This window comes from Carassius gibelio, chromosome A11, assembly GCF_023724105.1.
Source record: "Carassius gibelio isolate Cgi1373 ecotype wild population from Czech Republic chromosome A11, carGib1.2-hapl.c, whole genome shotgun sequence".
Lineage (NCBI taxonomy): Eukaryota > Metazoa > Chordata > Actinopteri > Cypriniformes > Cyprinidae > Carassius > Carassius gibelio.
Window position 1 is genome coordinate 22033926 of NC_068381.1, and position 15166 is coordinate 22049091.

General features: G+C 38.1%; 1 protein-coding gene across 1 annotated transcript; it reads left to right on the top strand.

The window, feature by feature from the left end:
* The first annotated feature begins 4063 nt into the window (after nucleotides 1–4063).
* fam217bb (family with sequence similarity 217 member Bb) lies at nucleotides 4064–6832 on the top strand. Its single transcript, XM_052610449.1, has 4 exons — nucleotides 4064–4517; nucleotides 4684–4750; nucleotides 4903–4970; nucleotides 5290–6832. Exons 1-4 carry the CDS (start codon nucleotides 4411–4413, stop codon nucleotides 6563–6565), a joined length of 1518 nt encoding a protein of 505 aa, XP_052466409.1. The 5' UTR covers nucleotides 4064–4410; the 3' UTR covers nucleotides 6566–6832.
* Nucleotides 6833–15166: the final 8334 nt, after the last annotated feature.

Consider the following 15166-nt stretch of genomic DNA (forward strand, 5'->3'; position numbering starts at 1 on the left):
GCAGTTCAGACTATGAAAAGACAATGCAGAAAAGCCGAGCGGATGTGGAGGAAGACGAAACTTGAAATTCACTATAGCATTTATAAAGACAGCCTTCATGCTTTTAATGTGAAACTAGCCACAGCTAGACAGAATTTCTTCTCAAACCTTATAAACAGTAACTTAAACAACACTCATACTCTTTTTGCCACTGTTGAGAGACTGACAAACCCCCCAAGTCAGATTCCCAGTGATATGCTATCAGACAGCAAATGCAATGAGTTTCCTTCTTTCTTTTCTGAGAAGATCATAAATATCAGGAAGGCAATTAGCACATCCTCAAGTAATGCAGAGGTCAGAAAGATTCGGCCAAAATATCAAAATGATACTATGTCTATTTTTGAAACAATTGATAGCAAAATTCTGGAAGACATAGTGCAGCACCTAAAATCGTCAACCTGTTGTCTTGACACACTTCCCACATCTTTTTTCAAAAGTGTGCTTGACTGCTTAAAAGCAGATCTCTTAGAAGTGGTGAACGCCTCACTTCTTTCTGGGACATTTCCAAATCCTTGAAAACGTCAGTTGTTAAGCCCCTCCTGAAAAAGACCAATCTTGATAACACACTTTTGAGCAATTTTAGCCCAATATCTAATCTTCCTTTTATAGGCAAAATTATAGAAAAGGTAGTTTTTAATCAGCTGAACAAATACTTAAACTCAAATGGATACCTGGACAATTTTCAATCTGGTTTCCAACCGCATCACAGCACAGAGACTGCTCTCATTAAGATAATAAATGATAGTCGCTTAAATTGTGACTCTGGCAAAATATCGGTGCTGGTATTGCTAGATCTCAGTGCTGCGTTTGACACTGTCGATCATAACATACTACTAGAGAGACTGGAAAACTGGGACGGGCTTTCTGGGATGGTACTCAAATGGTTCAGATCATACTTAGAAGGGGGAGGCTATTATGTGAGTATAGGAGAGCATAAGTCTAAGTGGACGTCCATGACATGCGGAGTCCCACAAGGCTCAATTCTTGCACCGCTCTTGTATAGCCTGTATATGCTTCCACTAAGTCAAATAATGAGAAAGAACCAAATTGACTACAACAGCTATGCTGATGATACCCAGGTTTACCTAGCCTTATCTCCAAATGACTACAGCCCCATTGACTCCCTCTGCCAATGCATTGAGGAAATTTATAGTTGGATGTGCCAGAACTATCTTCAGTTAAATAAGGAAAAAACTGAAGTCATTGCATTTGGAAACAAAGATGAAGTGTTCAAGGTGAATGCATACCTTGACTCTAGGGGTCAAACAAATAAAAATCAAGTCAGGAATCTTAGTGTGATTCTGGAGACAGACCTTAGTTTCAGTAGTCATGTCAAAGCAGTAACTAAATCAGCATACTATCATCTAAAAAACATTGCAAGAATTAGATGTTTTCTTTCCAGTCAAGACTTGGAGAAACTTGTTCATGCCTTTATCACCAGCAGGGTGGACTATTGTAATGGGCTCCTCACCGGCCTTCCCAAAAAGACCATTAGACAGCTGCAGCTCATCCAGAACGCTGCTGCCAGGATTCTGACTAGAACCAGAAGATCTGAGCATATCACACCAGTCCTCAGGTCCTTACACTGGCTTCCAGTTACATTTAGGATTGATTTTAAAGTACTTTTACTCGTATATAAGTCACTAAATGACCTAGGACCTAAATATATTGCAGATATGTTCACTGAATATAAGCCTAACAGACCACTCAGATCATTAGGATCAAGTCAGTAAGAAATACCAAGGGTTCAAACAAAACAAGGGGAGTCCGCCTTTAGTTACTATGCCGCCCGCAGTTGGAATCAGCTTCCAGAAGAGATCAGATGTGCTAAAACACTAGTCACATTTAAATCTAGACTCAAAACCCATCTGTTTAGCTGTGCATTTATTGAATGAGCACTGTGCAATGTCCGAACTGATTGCACTATATTTACACTGTTTTATTTTTATTTTTTTATAATTTTCTAACTGTTTTTAAATGTTTTAATCATTTTAAAATTGCTTGTTTTATTTTTGTTATTTTCTCCTTCATGATTATTTAACTTTATTTTATGTAAAGCACTTTGAATTACCATTGTGTACGAAATGTGCTATAAAAATAAACTTTCCTTGCCTTGCCTAATATAACACCCAGATTTCTGACTGTAGATGAAGTAAAAGTACATTCGTCTAGTTGCAAACTGTAGTCTACTAGATTCTGTGTACTGTTTATTGGTCCAATAAGTAATCTCTGTCTAATCCAAATTTAATAGACAAAAATTATTGGTCATCCAATCTTTTACATTTTTTTCACTCTGTTAGCTTAGATAATTCAGAAGTTTCATCTGGTGTCGTTGAGATATATGGCTGAGTATCATCAGCATAACAGTCTAAACTAATCCCGTATTTTCTAATAATATTGTCTGATATTGTCTGGGCAACCGTGTACAGTATATCGAAAATAGAAGGGGACCTAGGACGGATCCTTGTGGCACTCCATATTTTACTGATGATAAATGAGATGACTCCCCATTTAAATAAACAAAATGGTAGCAATCGGACAGGTAGGATCTAAACCATCTTAGAGCCTGCCCTTGAATACCTGTATAGGTTTGTAATCAATCTATGAGTATGTCATGATCTATGGTGTCGAACGCAGCACTAAGATCAAGTAAAACTAGCAATGAGATGCAGCCTTGATCTGGCACAAGAATCATGTCATTTGTAATTTTAACGAGTGAGAATGGTTTTGGGATGTGACCTAAAGATAACAAGTTATAGATGATAGGTGATAGATATTGGATAGCTTCTTTGCTTCATTAAAAATAAATAAATAAAACCTGTATTTACTCAGGTTGCCTTACTCATGTTTAGTATGAAATATACACAAGAAACAGAAGAAATCAGGCTGAAGGCAAACACTTTTTCACACCACTGTATATGGCATGTAGTGAAGAGTCAAATGAAATGCACCAGGCTTTCTTCACATTCTCCAGGGATCGTCAATTTGTACGCCTGACAGGTCAGTTTAACATTACACCCACCATTGTTGTCCCAGAAATCAAATCCTCTGACCCGGTAGCAGATGGAGAACTGTAGCATGGCACCTGGCTGCATGATAAAAGGTAGGACAGGCAGGTGAAACCGAAACTTGTCGGACTCTGGATTGGGCCCATCTCTGTGAACAGTGGAGATGCAGCTCGCTTTACTCTCCGCACTGCTTTTCCAGTCGGTAAATGAGTATCGTACCGTAACCTCTTTCTCATAGGCCAAGTTCAGCACTTCGACAGTTCCAATAATTGCCAGTTCAGAGCAAATAACCTGATCCAGGCAAACTTGCTGATGGCACAAGCTCTTGACTATTGCAACTCACCTATCGAGAAGAAACAAAGCAACCTCTGTGTTCGATCACAGACCTTCTCACTCCTTGAGTTCTCTCCAGCACTAGAAAGCTGATCAGATTTTTACACTGGTCCTACTTGCCATATCTAAGTCTTCTTTTGTTTTGCAGACATGTTCCTTTTTTTTTTTTTTGTCATCTATGTTTCTGCCGTCATTCGGCTCGGCTAATGTCCATCCTGTGCACTGAGCGCTCTCTTGTCCACATCATGAGTAGACACGCTCCTTACTGCTTATTGGCTTCAAGTTTGTTTTGGTACTCAGCCCGACTTTTTGCTTTTCCTACAATCTTGTCTAGACAGGCTATTCTATTCAAGTGGAAGCACACAGGTGGATACAGGACATTTTCTATTGTGTTAGGTTTGAGAAACTGTGATGTTCATTCTGTTTCACTTAAATTATTTTACAAGACTTGGGATCCATTCTCAAAGGTTTACCTTTCCATAGGCTTAGGCTTTCCATATGTCTGTAAACAAGCGAGATCTCAGACAATCTTGATGCGCGAGCATTTGTGAATAAACGCCGCGACATTATATTTGTGTCGCGTCGCTGGCTCACAGTGCGCATGGGGTCTCAGGTATATTACAGTATCGAGCCTATATGACACTGTTGACTACATTTCCCACACAACAATGCGCCCTTCAGCATCCACACCGCTGGAATACACGCCTGCGTAAATATCCTCATTTACAATCTCCACACAATTAAGCCCATATCGATTAGGTTACAGCATGAGACAGAACCGAGCAGACTGTCTAATTTGACCGATGCATCTCATCACAGACAGTCTGATCCGTTCGTCGCTGAATTATTTAGGACATAACGATACAGATGCACCGAGAATTAAAGGCAGCAATGCAAGAGACAGTCGATTGATCGTGGGTGTAAACCTCACATGATCAAGAAAAAATGGATATGCCTTCGGATTAAAAGCCTCCGTGCATGCAATAGGAGAGAATCCACCCGTTCGAGGAGATCCAAGCTGCTTTGAGGAATGCAAGTGATGGGAACGGTCTTACACGAGCGCACCGTGCGAAACTGTCAGAATAAGCTTCGTTCGTTTGACAGAACCAAAACTAAAGCATTTGGACATGCACCAAGGTAAGAATAAATACAATTAATTAAATTAAGGTCATGTTTTATTTACCTGTGCCAGGTCATTCATTTATGATGAAGGAGCTTGGATAGGCTTCTTTAAAATTGGAACCAAATTGAGCTGCTTTTATTTCTGAACTGATCTTGACTATCCTGACTTTTTCACTGAAAGCAAGAAAACCACAAAGCCACCTTTGCATCCACCACCGAAAAATGGCATCAGCCTGTCATCTGAACCTGTGAGTACTCAACAGCAATTATTTATGTGTGTATGTTATAAAATAATAATAATAAAGAAATAAATAAAAATGGAAGAGAATAATTAAAAACAAAGCATCATAAATTGAGCATATGTTGATAAGTTTAAGGGCTGTTTCCTTCATGTCTACAGGACTCTCAGCAAAGGTTAAGAAGGACAATTCTGGACAAAATGTTGATCATAGTGAACCCCACAGACAGGTTAGAAAATAATTTGGCACATAGAAGATTAATTGAGATAAGGGTTAACACACACACACACACACACACACACACACACACACACACACACACACACACACACACACACATATATATACATTTTATAGTGTTTAAGTAATGCAAATTGCATTTTACTATAGCCTAATTATTATAATAGGAGAAGCAGCTACAAAGAAATACATAATAAATAAATAAATAAAACATAATAAATAAATAAATAAATAAAGGCACACCAAGTACAAAGTGTGACCAGATATTTTAAAAAGTCATTTAACCCCTTTTCCTTTGGTTCCTCAAGGCAACACAACACTAAGATCAAATCTCATACAACTTCCAAAAATGGACAGAAGGAGAGGCGACAGAGACAAAACAGCCATGGTGCAAAAGAGAGTGGAGGCAGGGGTAAAAGTTTGAGTGTAAGGCCTGTAAGCCCTCATTCTGTACAAGTGGAGAGAGAAGACTCATCAGAGTGCAGAACCGAAGCCGAGAGCTGCGTGCTACAAAGTAAAGATGGAGAAGAGGACAGTGCCAGTGACCTCTCAGACTCTGAAAGGTATTCTGCACTTCCCGCTCAAATCTCTCCCCCTGACCTCAACCTTCGCGCAGAGGTCATAGATCCGTCTGGCTTTCATGCTTTGAGACCTTCTTGTCGAGGGCGCAGCAAGTTCAGAGGCAGCTATCCAGATTTCTTACCACCTCCTTTCAATTCCTGGAGTCTCCAGCAGCTAGCTGTGTACTTGAACACAGAAGGCAAAGGCATTCCTCGTCCCAAGCCCAGTGGGCAGCTTGAGAGATACCTGGACCGGCTATTGCAATTGGAATGGCATCAGATCCAAACCATAGAAGAAGACAGCAGGAAATCCAATGCCCCATTACCTAAAGGTCGCCATTTGACTCATGCATCTTCTCATCTCAGCCTCAGCTCTCCTAAATGCATCCTCCAGTGCCAGCGTGCGTTCCCTTTGGCGTTACTCTCCTCTTTTGCTAGTGCACCCACCCTTCATCTTTCCAGCTGTACCTGCCCACGTTGCCAGAATCAGTATCCCATCTTGAACGTCCCATGCCGCTCTTATGCCTACCACCACCACCACACAAGGCTGAGTCCACTCCTGGAGAAGAAGGGTCAGGCCTCAGGTTTGCCTAAAAGGAGCAGCAGTGAGAGCAGGGCTCATCCGCCGGATCCCAGACACCGATCTCGAGAGCACAGACTCAGCGACCCTCTGAGCGAGAGCAGCCACTTGAGCCGCATGCAGGCTATCGGTAACATTCGCAATCCAGTTGGTTCAACATACAGTGTTCAACAAGTTTCTTCCACAGCTACAACAGCCAGGAATGCCAATATTGGTGAAGTAAAAAAGAGAAGGACAGGACAAAGAAGTCATTCCTGTGTGGGGACGAGGGAGGTTGGCTATAGGGCACGAGGACGCAGTGAACAAAGGAAGACCTTTGATGAAACACAACAGGAGATCAAATTAGCTTGTGTTGTAAGTTCAGATGGGTTACACAGCTCAGGAGACTCTGCAACTAGTCGATCGACCCGGAGGCAAAAGCATGTTGAATTTGTCACAGATTAACTTCAATACAGTGGCCTGGAAAATGTAGGAATGTCATTGCATTAGATAAGGAAATATCAAACCAGGTAGCATATTTTCTGAGAAATGTATTGCAGTGACATTAAGACAACTGATCCCAGCGTTATTAGTGAATGTAAAAAGAAAAGTGTTGGGCAAAGTTAATTTTAAAAATAATGCATTACAATATCGTGTTACTCTTTATCCTATACTTATTGTGTTACTCGTGACTTTTTATGGAAAGTAAAATGTCAAGTTACTTTTGCATTATTTTTCTCATCTGGGCTCGGCTTGCTTGTTTGTTTTTAATATAAATTAGTTCTATTTTTGGCAAATGTAAAAGCCCTTTCACTTCAAAAGTGAAATGAATAAGCCTCAGGCTGAAGGAAATGTTAATTCACGTCTGTACAGAAGAGGGCGCAGCTCAAACAAACCTTTCTGGATTACATGAAGAACAGGACGCAGAAGAAAGTTCAACACTCATTAAAAATATTATCATGTTCACACAGCGCCTCTGCACTCACTCCTGATCTTTCTCTACATGAGGACAGGAGAACTGTCAGTCAGTACATGGGAAAACAAAGTACCTGGCCTTACCTATTTGAAAAAAAAAAGTAACTCAGATATATTCTTTGCTAAATTAAAAACTAACATGTCCCTTTAATAGTTCCTTGTAAAAATGAATCTGATTATGTAAGTCATGTTACTTATAACTTCTCCCCATCACCGGTTAATTCATCACATTAACGTGATGTCACACTAACTTTCAACAAACAGGAAGTTTCAAAATACTTATCTTAATTTTTCAACATATTTATCCTTCTTTTTTTTAAACCTAACAAACTATTATAAGATGTAAATGGCACTTGGCAGGGCTCTAGACTCATTTTTATCACTGGTCACACTGGTAACCTTCTCTAATGGTCGTGAAAAGAGTGAGAGGCGCTGTTAGTATATGGAAAGCCAGGAAGGACAAAAAGCATGTAAATGTTATGTTTTTGTTAATCAATGTTATTCATGCTAGTTTGTCATTGTTCTCTTTTATTGTCATTGTGCTTTTCATTAAGACTTATAATAAATCCATATTTCAAGCATTTGTTTTAGTCTAAGAGATTGTATAGATGTAAACACAACAGGCCATTATCTTTTCTTGTAAAACATGATACCGACATCACAAAAGCGTCCAGGTGGTGCTTTTCCCCAGATAGCACACATACAGGTGCACCTCAGTAAATTAGAATGTATGGGAAAAAGTTCATTTATTTCAGTAATTAAACTGAAGTGCACACAGACTGAAGCAACCTGGGCTATGAGCTTCTCCAGTCTTCCTCCTGACTCTAGACCTTGGTTTCCAAATGAAATACAAAACTTGCTCTCATCTGAAAAGAGGGACTTTGGACCACTGGGTAACCGTACAGTTCTTCTTCTCCTTAGCTCAGGTAAGATGCCTCTGATGCTGTCTTTAGTTCAGGAGTGTCTTAACAAGAGGAATACAACAACTGTAGCTAAATTCCTTGACGTCTGTGTGTGGTGGCTCTTGATACATTAACCCCAGCTTCAGTCCATTCCTTGTGAAGTTCACTCAAATTCTTGATTTTTCTTGACCATCCTCATACGGCTGCAGTTCTCTCGGTTGGTTGTGCATCCTTTTCTTCCACACTTTTTCCTTCCATTCAAATTTCTGTAATGAATGTTTGTGGCTTACAGGCTGTCAATGATTGTCTTCTGGACAACTGTCAGATCAGCAGTCTTCCCCCACTGTGTGCATTGAATTTATTTAATACATGAGTTTAACAATTTGAGTTGAATTACTGAAATAAATGAACTTTTCCATGACATTCTAATTTATTGAGAAGCAACTGTAGGTCTGCAAGATGTCTGTTAAAGATCGCTTCATCTGGAAAGCATTTGCTGTGTTTAGACATCTGATAGACATCTGTAAGATGTCAGTTTGACATAAAAACAGCCAGAAAGTGTAACAGCTAACAATGTCTGTATGCAGGGAAGGAGACCAGAGACTGTTTTGTTTGAATGGATGTCAATAGAGAAGAGGCTTCACTACGCTGAATAATAAGCATTTGTGAGGAAACAGCTTATAATTTGTGTTTAGTGTTTTACACTAAACAATCATTTTGGATTTAACTGTATTTAGAGCTTACACCGAAAAAGGTGCCATTTTATAAGAAAAGTAATTGGCTTTGTGCGACAGGTGGGATTCAGCTTACGACACTTCCGTAAATGGTGATTGAGTGTCGCACAACTCTGACTGTAATTCAATGACATAATGTGTAATGTGATTGTATATCAAGGAACAGGTGATCCAAGTTGACCTGGCCTGATGATGCACTCGCACAAATGTGGTCATGTGAAATTTTAACTCGCACATTCTCAGAAATGGATTTGGTTCAGTCTAGAGCCCTACTTGGTGCAATTGTTTTATATATATATATATATATGTGTGTGTGTGTGTGTGTGTGTTTTAGGGTGACTCTAATTTAATGCTGTGACACTGGTTTCAGTGTGGTTTAAGAGTCCAAATATTCTTGGGATCATTGCATGTACCTATTCTTCCTCAGTTCAGCACTTCTTACAAAATCATTTTGTCATGCCTGCATGATTTTAAGACTTAAGTTTAAGTTGTCTTCTAGTAAGACTTTACGCATGCTATACTCTATTTAATTTCTTAATTTAGTAATTGTTTTTAACAACTTGCTCTTTTATTACTCAGTTGATTTAAATAGCAATATATACATTGACTTCTCAACAGCTTTGTGACTGCAGTGTTATCAATGAAGTTTTAGGGACTTCTAATGTTTAGTTTATAACAGGCAGTTTGTTATTTCTTCAGTACTTGTTCATTTATATGTAAGCAGTTTTTGCATACATGTTTCAGGTACAGTGATGTATTTAATGCTAAACTGCTGTGTCACTGTTATGGTTGGTTATCACTAGAGTTAACAGTTACAGATTAAATAGCAATATATACATTGACTTCTCAACAGCTTTGTGACTGCAGTGTTATCAATGAAGTTTTAGGGACTTCTAATGTTTAGTTTATAACAGGCAGTTTGTTATTTCTTCAGTACTTGTTCATTTATATGTAAGCAGTTTTTGCATACATGTTTCAGGTACAGTGATGTATTTAATGCTAAACTGCTGTGTCACTGTTATGGTTGGTTATCACTAGAGTTAACAGTTACAGATGATATGCTCACGCTGAAACACACCATTACCCTTCATCTGTATAACTTATCGTTTTTCTCATTCTGTGCCTTGTTCATAAGGTGAATGTGATGACCATAAATAAAATATGTTTTTTTTTAAGGTTATTTACAATTTTCTTGACAATGGGAGAGTTACTAGGAAGTTTCTATAATAGCATATCCAAAATAATTCCAGATGTTTGAAGGACAGATGAATTTCTTACTAACACTAGCTGCTGACAGAGTCTGTTGAATAAAATAACAGGAAATATGTATTAGTTTTTTAAAAGAAACTGGACAAGAGAATGTAGTGTAAAAGGAATTTATTACAGTAGGTGGCAGTAATGCAACACAATGGATGCCAGCTGCACGGAAACCTCGAAGAAGAAGGTGGGAACTCTAATGTGGTGCTGGCAGGCGGAACTGAAATAAACAGAGCTTGTTTCCCTGGTCAGTCGGGCATGTTTTTCCAGTGCGACTCAAGCATGGAGTGAGGAGCACAGCGAAAACTGCAGTATTTGAGTTAGAAGTTGCTGCAGAAGACTTCATTAGTGACAAACAGCAGGCATGTTTGAACCATAAAAGTTGTCAATTCTAGTCAAACATACAATGAGATATTTAGCTTAAATAGTGTTTATTGAATATTGACAGGCTGTGGATTTGGATTTGTGGAGAAACAGAAATCAACCAACTTCACTGCACTTGGCTATGTATACCTAAAACCATGATCATTCACACCAAATGTTAAAAGGTCTATTGCTGTTTGCACTATTGGATGCTGAACGGATGCCTCTGTACTTGAAGAATTCAAATGCAAAAGCTTCTAATTGCCATCTGAAATGTTATTTTAAAATTATAATTTTTATCAGTCTCCTATGCTTAGGTTCAGTAATTTTACTTGAATGGCAATGTATAGGTCCTTTTCTATGCCATTGATGTGATGTGGAATAACTGATAAAAATGCTCATTATAGATGAGACGGCACTTATGGGCTTTTGTATCTGAACTCTTCACTTCTACTTTGCACATGACAATAAAGTGTGATGTGACACGACAAGCACACAAGTATGGTGACCCTTACTCAGAATTTGTGCTCTGCATTTAACCCATCCAAAGTGCACACACACACACACACACACACACACACACACACTATGAACACATGGAGCAGTGGGCATCATTTCTGCTGCGGCGCCCAGGGAACAGCTGGGGGTTCAGTGTCCTGCTCAAGGGCACCTCAGTTGTGGTACTAAAGTGTAATCAATCTAATCTAGATAATGTGAAGGTGTGTTCTGGAAATATGTTCATCAACTCCCCTGAAGAGAGTACCAGATCCATGATCCATGAAGGTGAGTGTGCTGCCTTCAGCCGCATTTTGTCCAAATAAAATATTTAGTCTGGTCTCTGTGTTTACATGGCCTCTTGCTGTTATATTGTTCCCAACAGACCATGAGCAGCTTGACAAGAAAATAACTGACCTCCACAAATGTCTAAAAGCTAAAGGAAATCGTCTCAGTGACTAGCTTTATCAGCTTGATTCAGTGATCATTTGTCACATATAAAACCTAATCAGTCAGTGTGTGGTATATAGTATGTACAGAATTACCCAATATATTAACTGGCGGTGTCAAAAAGTGTCAGCTTACTGACATGATTGTTAGTACATGTCAGTGCATCTAAACTTTTCTGCTTCGAATGGTTTCAACTCAGAGAATACGCCTTTCTCCTCTGAGCGGTGATGAGATTCAAGCAATTAACAGCCTCCTTTAGAAATAACATTCACTAGCTTCTCGGACTGTCTTGAACCAGAGCGATACGTTTGGACTGGACTGTTGCCTGTGACTTCACTAACTCAGCAGAAGAGTTTGTCATGGAGTTTGTCTTGTCTGCATTTTGTGGTGTGAGAAACACAGTTGTTGAAGAGAGTAAGCCACGAATAATGCTGTAATGCTTGGGCTGGTATTACCACAGCATGTAGCCTGTATGTTGTTACTTTCACAGCTTCTGTTATAAATGGCTGATATCGACTGACTTTCAAATTCAAGTGTCTGTCAAAGGCTTGAAAGCTAATTTCTGCAGTAATTATTTGTGATTTATATGTTTTAAATTGAAAACATATTGTTTTTAACTCAGTAAATTAAATGTTTCCTCACTGATATTTGCTTTCATTTTATTTAAAATTCATTATGCCTTTTCGTGTTGTAAACATGGGGTAAAGATGACACTGTCCACCTAAACAGAACATGTACTTTTTCTCAAGCAAGGATTGTCTTTGTCCTTTAGTTTGCGGTGTTATGAAAGTGACTGCATTGGTCTATGAGCCATGGGAGTGGACAAATGGCATTTAAAAAAAAAAAAGGTTTTTGGAAAATCAGCTTAATGATCCATACATTCAGCTCCATAATATTGAACTGAACTGATGTAGGCCAAACACCTGGTTTACTAACTAGTAAAATTGCTTTGCAAGAAGACTGAAGACCTTGCAGATTAGGATGGTGATTATAAATCATATTCAACTTCTCTCTTGTCTATATGGCTATCTCTGCTTGGAAAGAAAGTAGTTTCAACCCTGTCAGATTCTCTGTCTCTAGGTGGCAGTGTTTCTTTATTTCTAAAATATGTGTGGTCATTGTAATGTACTTGTATTAACAGTGATCATGTAATGGACAGATGATCACTCCACTCTGTGGTATCAAATGATCTAAAATAAGAAGAATAAGACTTTTAAATGCAGAGAGGGCTCAGCGACAAAACATTTTAGCAATACTTAATAAAAAAGGCTTAAATGAATGACAGAAAATGCTTTGTGTCAAGATGTTTGCCAGGTTGCCTGCAGTGGTACAGTCCTGGATTCAGTCCAATGTGATGAATGTATGAGTCAGATGAGGTGGGAAGCAGAAATCTGTTCTCAGTTATATAATCTGCTAACAAGACATTCCCCTAGAGGAGAACAGCATGTGAAAACACATTCAACAGGTTCGTGACAAAGTTATGCAAAGCCTGCCTGATTTTATGTGCAGAAATACTGCTGTGATATTTAACGGTAGCAATTTGTTCTTATGACCGGTGTGAGTTTGTTGTGACCCAGAGGCCATTACACTCCCATTAAAACAAAGGAAGACAGAGAACAAATCATCTCTTGTGCGTACAGTCATAATGATCGAATAGCTTCCAGTTTGAGCAGAGATGAGTCAAAGTCTGAGACTGTCTGTTCCTGCCTTATTTGTGCCCCAATTTTACAAACGTATAATTTAAACACTGCATTTTCCAAACGGGAACTTTTAATATAAGCCTGCAACAACTTACTGTCCGGATGTCTATGACTCAACATCTACAGACCCAAATACTGAATAGTTTTAAGAAAGTGTTCAGCTTTCTACAAAGTGCTTCTTAATACAATAATGATACAGTTGTCTCATACTCTTTCTTTAAGAGCCAGACATCTCCCTGTTCATCTGGTGTGCTCTAGAAATCCTGCTGTTATTATTTTATGAAGTATTTAACATTCAGGGCAAACTAAAGACAACAATTTCTGAAGAGCCTTCCCAGAAGAGTGGAAGTGGATGACGTTATCCAGCATACATACCATCAAACACTGAAGCTATTTATTTATTTTGTGGAAGTATGAAAAAAAAGTATTCAATTAAAACCACTGCTACATGGATCCCTTAAGATTAATAACAAATCAAAAATGCATGAACACCAGATGAGTGTACTAGAGCGTTTCTGCTCAAAAGCTTTGCGTTTCAGGCTGTTGGCTCATCTTATGCTGATGAAATCAAACACTGGTCTATTTTTCCTCCATGTGAAGGCTAGCAGAATGGTAAGACGAGATGTTTATTGTGGATGTGCAAAAAGTCGGCCTTAAACATTCTTGCCCCTAGTCGCCCCTCAGTGGCATTTATAACTAATAAATGCCCTTCTTACAAGTTTCATTTGCCTTGCAGTAAGCTGTTATTTGTCTTCACCCTCTCATCAAAATTCTCATGTATCTTTCCTTATAAAACATATCAGTATCTTATTTTATTTCTCTCATTTTCTGGCTCATGCAGAGTTGAATGCATACCAGAATCAACAGTTTTATGGGCCAAGATTGTTTTTTTTTTTTTTTTTTTTTTTTTTAAATTTTGAATTATAAAAAAACAACAACTTTGTGTTCTACAGAAGAAACAATGTCAAATACATCTAGGATGTCCTGGGGGTAAGCAGATAAACATCTAATTTTCATTTTTGTGTGAACTCTCCCTTTAATATTATACTAATATATTACACATGCAGATTTACAGCTTCGAGAAATAATGCAAATAATCAAATGTGTTTCTAATTAACACCATAATTACCCCTTCAAGGCATCTTGAGTTTTTTTTAAGTGGCAAATGCTCATTACATAATTTTGAGAATTTACTGTATACTAAACACACACAATACCATATAAGTTTAATAGAATTTATATATGAAGAATTTTACTAAAATCTTCAAAAACACATTGTACACATGTATTTTAGCATGAAAACATTTGAACACACTTAAAATTTGAGTTAACATTCAAATATACATATATACATGTACAGTTATAAATTGATCTTTTATAGAAAGTGTCCATTCAATTTTGTCTAAGTAAGATCTTTTTCTTCTACTTCTTCTTTTTGAATTATGTCTAAGCAAGTGATATTCAGCCACCAAAAACTGATGATCATTGCCATCACTGCATTTACTGATGGCCTGATGACTGATCTACGTGGAACCCCACTGTGAGAATTTATGCTTGGTCCCCAGCTTTATACTTATTCAGTCATTGTCACATAGAGAGATTACACTCTCAAGAAGAATGTGCTCATCCTGAGTGCTTTCTCCAGGACAGGTGAAACTCCTAGGGCTGTAAAATGCAGTATGATTAACAGCACTTGTTAATGGAGGGTAGCGTGAGGATGCAGGAAGTGTTTTCTCAGGGTTTTTTGCGTGTGCATAAAATCCACCTGCATGCACCAGAGGGCACGGACAAATTATTAAAGATTGTCTGTAGGTGTTTTTGCGTAAGGTTTTACTGTCTTTTTGCGATCCAAATGTCCACAAAAAAACTTCATTGTGTGGACCCGAGGAAGGATCCTATGATGAAAACCGTTTTATAAACTGTAAATAAAAAATAAAAAAACCTTAAGCAGTTGGTACCTTAAGTTATTTTTTCCCCCTTCTTTGACTAAGAATTACCTTTGTTTGTGTAACCAAAAAATCAGATTGTTTCATTTAGGTCAAATCACATATTTGACATAAATAAATCAGTTTAATTACAAACTACTTCACATGGAGCATACTTATAAAAAAAATAAAATTAAAAAATTGAAAACAGTTGAAAGAAACTAAATAATTCTCTCTCTGTGTGTGATATTAATAAAGTTAATAT

Coding starts and splice junctions, on each gene's coding strand:
- fam217bb (XM_052610449.1), top strand. CDS start 4,411: ATGCAAGTGATGGGAACGGTCTTACACGAGCGCACCGTGCGAAACTGT. Junction 4,518..4,683: donor GCATTTGGACATGCACCAAG/GTAAGAATAAAT, acceptor TTTCACTGAAAG/CAAGAAAACCACAAAGCCAC. Junction 4,751..4,902: donor TCAGCCTGTCATCTGAACCT/GTGAGTACTCAA, acceptor TCATGTCTACAG/GACTCTCAGCAAAGGTTAAG.